General features: G+C 44.6%; 1 protein-coding gene across 1 annotated transcript; it reads left to right on the top strand.

Annotated features, from left to right (window-relative positions):
* Positions 1–4688: 4688 nt before the first annotated feature.
* Positions 4689–5861, top strand: LOC308522782 (interleukin enhancer-binding factor 2-like; the record flags this gene model as incomplete). Its single annotated transcript, XM_081096345.1, has 1 exon — positions 4689–5861. One exon carries the CDS (start codon positions 4689–4691, stop codon positions 5859–5861), a length of 1173 nt encoding a protein of 390 aa, XP_080952471.1.
* Positions 5862–6068: the final 207 nt, after the last annotated feature.

Genomic DNA, 6068 nt, shown 5'->3' on the forward strand with positions numbered 1-6068 from the left:
GTGCATCATTGGGGGCCCTAGGCCTGGCCTGTATCCTCTCATGCACTCAGGGGATGTTGGACTTTTGGTTTCAGCCCAATCACTGCAGGCCAGGCCGAGGGACCCCACCAGTGCACGAATCCATGCACCAGGCCTCTAGTGTGCATATAAGATCTTTCTATAATCTCTTCCGGCCTTCCTCTCTCCCTCTTCCCCGCTGAGATTCATCAGTCTGTTCCATGTTTCCATGCCTGTGCATTGAGTGTCTGCCCTCTGGTGGTCATTGTGTGTCATAGCCACCAGTCGAACTGTTGGATGGTTGCTTAGGCTTTTATATATATACGAGAGGGACGGTTCATGAAATTCGTGCACTTGGTGGGGGGTGTCCCTCAGCCTGGCCTGCAACTTCTCACAGACTGGGATCCTTCAGGGGATGTGAGCCTGGCTTCTGGCTGAGTGGCTCTCCCTCTGTGGGAGCACACTGACCACCAGGGGGCAGATCCTGCATTGAGCGTCTGCCTCCTGGTGGTCAGTGTGCATCATAGTGACCAGTTTCTCTGCCATTTGGTCGATTTGCATATTAGCTTTTTATTATATAGGACTAGAGGCCCAGTGCACAAAACTTTGTGCACTAGGGAGGGGGTCCCTCAGCCCAGCCTGTGCCCTCTCGCAGTCTGGGAACCCTCGGGGGATGTCCACTGGCTAGCTTAGGCCTGCTCCCGGGGGGAAGGGGCCTAAGCTGGAAGTCAGAAATCCCTCTGGCAGCCCAGGAGCCCTCGGTGGATGTCCACTGCTAGCGGGGAGCAGGCCTAAGCTGCAGTTGGACATCCTTAGCACTGCTGAGGAGGCGGGAGAGGCTCCCACAACCACTGCTGTACTGGCAGCCATCAGCCTGACTTGTGGCTGAGCAGAGCTCCCCTTGTGGGAGCGCACTGGCCACCAGGGGGCAGCTCCTGCATTGAGCATCTGCCCCATGGTGGTCAGTGTGTGTCATAGTGACCAGTCATTCCCAGTGGTTCTGCTGTTAGGGTCAGTTTGCATATTACCCTTTTATTATATAGGATAGAGGCCTGATTCACGGGTGGGGGCCAGCTGGTGTGCCCTGAAGGGGGTCTTGGATCAGGGTGGGGGTACCGCTGGGATGCCTGGCCAGCCTGGGTGAGGGGCTGATGGCTGTTTGCAGGCTGGTCAAGCCCCCCCAGTGGGACCCTCACCCCATGAGGGTTTGGCCAGTTTGGGTGAGGAGCTGAGGGCTGTTTTCAGGCTGGCCACACCCCCTTCAGGGTTGGAGGCCTTACTCGGGTGCCTGGCCAGCCTGGGTGAGGGGCTGATCGCCATTTTCAGGCTGGCCACAGCTGCGGGCTGGGACCAGGTATCTGGGATTTATTTATCTTCTAGAATTGAAACTTTGTAGCCTTAAGCAGAGCTCAGGGCTGGCAGGGCAGGCGGTAAGCTTGCCTTCCTCCATTGCCGGGGGCAACCCAAGCCTCCTGTTCACTCTAGCTCCTTGGCTGCTGCAATCTTAGTTGGTTTAATATGCATATTTGCTCCTGATTGGCTGGTGGACATGGCTTGTGGGTATAGCAGAGGTACAGTTAATTTGCATGTTTCTCTTTTATTAGATTAGATAGATTTTTTTCACTGTTCTCAGACTCAGTAATATCAATTGTTTTATTATTGGATTCACTGATTCTTTCTTTTGCCTGTTTAAGTTCTAAATCATACATTTTTTATTTTAGTTCAATTTAGTTATTACATTTTTTAGATCCAAAACTTCCGATTGGCTCTATTTTTAAAAGATTTTTTTATTGACAATTATAGAGAGAGAGGATGGAAGAGGGAGAGAGAGAAACATCCATTGGATGCTTCCCACACACCCCCTACATGGATGGAGCCCACAACTCGTGCATGTGCCCTGACTGGGCATCGAGCCAGCAACCCTTGGGGTACAGGATGTTGCCAAACCAACTGAAACACACCATCCAGGGCTGATTGGCTTGTTTAAAAATAACATTTATCTCTTTGTTTATATTCTGATTTTCTTCATATATTACTTTCATAATATTCTTTAGTTCTTTGTTTATAATCTTTTCTCTTTAACCATATTAAGACAGTAGATTTAGTTTTTGTCTGGTAAGACTTATGCCTATGTTTTTTCAGAGATTGTTTCTGGAGATTTATTTTGTTTTTTTAAACAGGCTATAATTTCCTGCTTTTTTAATTCCTAAAGATTGTTTTGTTTGAAAACATACAGTGGGTTCCCTTTTTTATTTTGATGCCATTTTCTTTTGCTGTGCAGAAGGTTTTTTGATGTAGTCCAATTTGTATATTTTTTCCCCTTATTTCTTTTGTGCTTGGAATTGTAACTGTGAAAAATTTTGTTATGTAAGATGTCTGACATTTTGCTGCCTATGTTTTCTACAGAGATTTTTATGGTTCCATGGCTTACATTTAAATCTTTTATCCATTTTGAGTTTATTTTTGTGTATTGTGTAAGTTGGTGGTCTAGTGTCATTTTTTTTTACACATAGGTATCCATTTATTTCAACATCATTTATTGAAGAGACTGTCTTTACTCAATTGTATGCTCTTGCCTCCTTTATCAAAGATTAATTGAGCATAATGACTTGGTTCAATATCTGGGTTCTCTGTTCCATTCCATTGATCTATATGTCTGTTCTTGTCACTGTATGGGAGAACATATTTGCCAATGATTCATCTAATAAGAGGTTAATAGCCACAATATATAAAGTACTCATATAAATCAACAAGAGGAAAACAAACAGCCCAATAAAAAAAAATGGGCTGAAGACTAAATAGACACTTCTCCAAATAGGATATACAAATGATCAAGAGACATCTGGAAAATGCTCAAAGTCACTAGTCATCAGAGTGATGCAACTTAAAATGACAATGAGTTACCACCTCACACCTGTAAGCATGGCTGCCATCAATAAATCAACAAATAAGTACTGTTGAGGATGTGGAGAAAAAGGCACCCTAATACACTGCTGGTGGGAATGCAGACTGGGAATGTCACTATGGAAATCACTGTGGAATTTCCTCAAAAAATTAAAAATTAAACTGCCCCTGTGATCCCATCCTAGGAATGTATCCTAGGAAGCCTGAAACAACAATCAGAAAGAACATATGCACCCATGTGTTCATAGCAGCACTATTTATAACTGCTAAGATCTGAAAATAGCCCAAGTTCCCATCAGTAGATGAGTGGATATAAATGCTGTGGTACTTCTAGACCATGGAATAAAGAAGGATCTCTTACCCTTTGGGACAGCTTAGGGACCTTGAGAGCATTATGCTAAGTGAAATAAGCCAGTCAGAGAAAGACAAATATCACATGATCTCACTCATATGTAGAATCTAATGAACAACATAAAATGATGAACAAAAATAGATCCAGAAACACAGAAGCATGGAATATACAAATTTCAGATTGAAGGTGGGGGCGGGGGTGGGAAGAGATCTACCAAAGAACTTGTATACATATGTGCGTAACTCATGTACACAACAAATAGAGTGGTGAAGGTCTGGGGTGGGGGGCGGGGAAGACTTGAAGAGATCAATGGGGGAAAAAGGGGAGCATATGTAATATTTTCAACAATAAAGATTTTTAAAAAATAAAACTTCGATAACAGTTAAGACTCCCAGACTTTGCAGACTGTCAGGGAAGAGCTTCACTAAGGGCCAGGATTCAGTGACAGCAGTGCTGAGAAGGAAATGTATAGCTGTAACCCTCTATGTTAAAAAAGAAGAAATATCTCAGTTTAGAAATCTAAGTTTATACCTTCAGCAAATAGAAAAACAGAGATGAACTGAACTCAACCTAACAGAAGGAAAGAAGAATAAAAATTAGAGCACAGTTAAATAAAATAGAGAACAGAAAAAATAGAGAAAATGAAAGACGCCAAAATTTTGTTCTTTTGGGATTAACAAAATTTATGTGATTAATTTAGATTTGCTAAGAGAAAAAGAGAGAAGACTCAGATTACTAAAATAAAAAGGCAAAGTAAGGGTATTACTACCAATTTTATAGATACTTTAAAAAGTCATAAGATAGAACTATGAAGAATTATATGCCCCAAAAAAATGGATAAGTTGAGTTTGTAGAATGAGGAAAGAAAAAAAGTGCGGGGAAACTGCCACGGGATGGGCCGGGTCCTTCTCGCCTTCTTCCCTTGCTCGCTTTCTCTGAAATCTCTTTCCGAAGCTGCCTCTCAGTTTCCTTTCTAGTCCCTCACCATCAGTGCTTTCCCCTCTGATTCAATCAACACACCCTCCTTTTCTCAAAGCCGCTTCTTCTGAGTAGTGTTGAGGGGAAAAGAAAGGAAAAGTCCTGCTATCAGAGGGTGGTTTCGATCCATCAATCTCTGGGTTATGGGCCCAGCATGTTTCGATGCGCCACTCTGCTTCCATGGGTATAAGGGTCTCCAGATTCCTTAGAAAGTTTTCAACGTGATCTCTGTCCTAATCTCTTTACGCAACGTTGTCTAATGTCTGATGGTAAAAAAAAAAAAAAAAAAAAAAAAAAAAAATCGCCATTATTGTCTAGTCTATTCTGATTGGCTAGTTCCTAACACAGCAGGGATTTTTAATTGGTTTACAAGCCCGTTTTCTACGGTAAACCAGTAGGCATAAGCGGAGGAGAGGGGCGGTTGGTGTGGCTTCCATTGCTCAGGATCTGGGGCGCCATGAGGGGCGACAGAGGCCGAGGTCGTGGAGGGCGCTTTGGTTCCAAAGGAGGCCCGGGAGGAGGGGTCAGGCCCTTTGTGCCCCACATCCCATTTGATTTCTATCTGTGTGAAGTGGCCTTCCCTGGGGTTAAGCCAGCACCTGATGAATCTTCCTTCAGTGAGGCACTGCCGAAAAGAAATCAGGACCTTGCTCCTAATTCTGCTGAACAGGACCCTATCCTTTTTCTGTTGACAAAAATAAACAATGTGATTGACAATTTGATTGTGGCTCCAGGGACATTTGAAGTGCAAATTGAAGAAGTGCGACAGGTTGGATCATATAAAAAGGGAACAATGACTGCAGGACATCATGTGGCTGACGTGGCGGTCATCCTAAAGATTTTGCCAAAGTTGGAAGCTGTTGCTGCTCTAGGGAACAAAGTCGTGGAAAGCCTAAGAGCGCAGGATCCTTCTGAAGTTTTGACCATGCTGACCAATGAAACTGGCTTTGAGATCTGTTCTTCTGATGCTACAGTGAAGATTCTCGTTACAACAGTGCCACCCAATCTCCGAAAACTGGATCCAGAACTCCATTTGGACATCAAGGTGTTGCAGAGTGCCTTAGCAGCCATCCGACATGCCCGCTGGTTTGAAGAAAATGCTTCTCAGTCCACAGTTAAAGTTCTCATCAGACTTCTGAAGGACCTGAGGATTCATTTTTCTGGCTTTGAGACCCTTACACCCTGGATCCTTGACCTACTCGGGCACTATGCTGTGATGAACAACCCCACCAGACAGCCTTTGGCTCTCAGTGTGGCATACAGGCGTTGCTTGCAGATTCTGGCTGCAGGACTGTTCTTGCCAGGGTCAATGGGTATCCCAGACCCCTGTGAGAGTGGCAACTTCGGAGTCCACACGGTCATGACTTTGGAACAGCGGGACATGATCTGCTACACAGCTCAGACTCTGGCCCGACTCCTCTCACATGGTGGCTTTAGGAAGATCCTTGGCCAGGAGGGTGATGCCAGCTGTCTTGCTTCTGAAATATCTACCTGGGATGGAGTGATAGTGACACCTTCAGAAAAGGCTTATGAGAAGCCACCAGAGAAGAAGGAAGGGGAGGAAGAGGAGGAGAATACAGAAGAACCACCTCAAGGAGAGGAGGAGGAAAGCATGGAGACTCAGGAGTGACTCCCTTCTCTCCACCCTTTCTTACCCAAGGGGGAGATTGGAGCCTGAGCTAACTGCTACTGGGCTCTATATGGTGGCATTTCTGAGGGCTAGGGGAGACAGGAAAGAAAATAAAAATAACTACAGAAAGAAATGTCATCCCACTGAATTCTTATTTTGACTTAGTAGCCAGAAGTCTCCCATCTCTAGTGAAGCAGGTTACCAACT

The sequence above is a fragment of the Myotis nattereri genome, assembly GCF_964212035.1.
Source record: "Myotis nattereri genome assembly, chromosome: 7".
Classification (NCBI taxonomy): domain Eukaryota; kingdom Metazoa; phylum Chordata; class Mammalia; order Chiroptera; family Vespertilionidae; genus Myotis; species Myotis nattereri.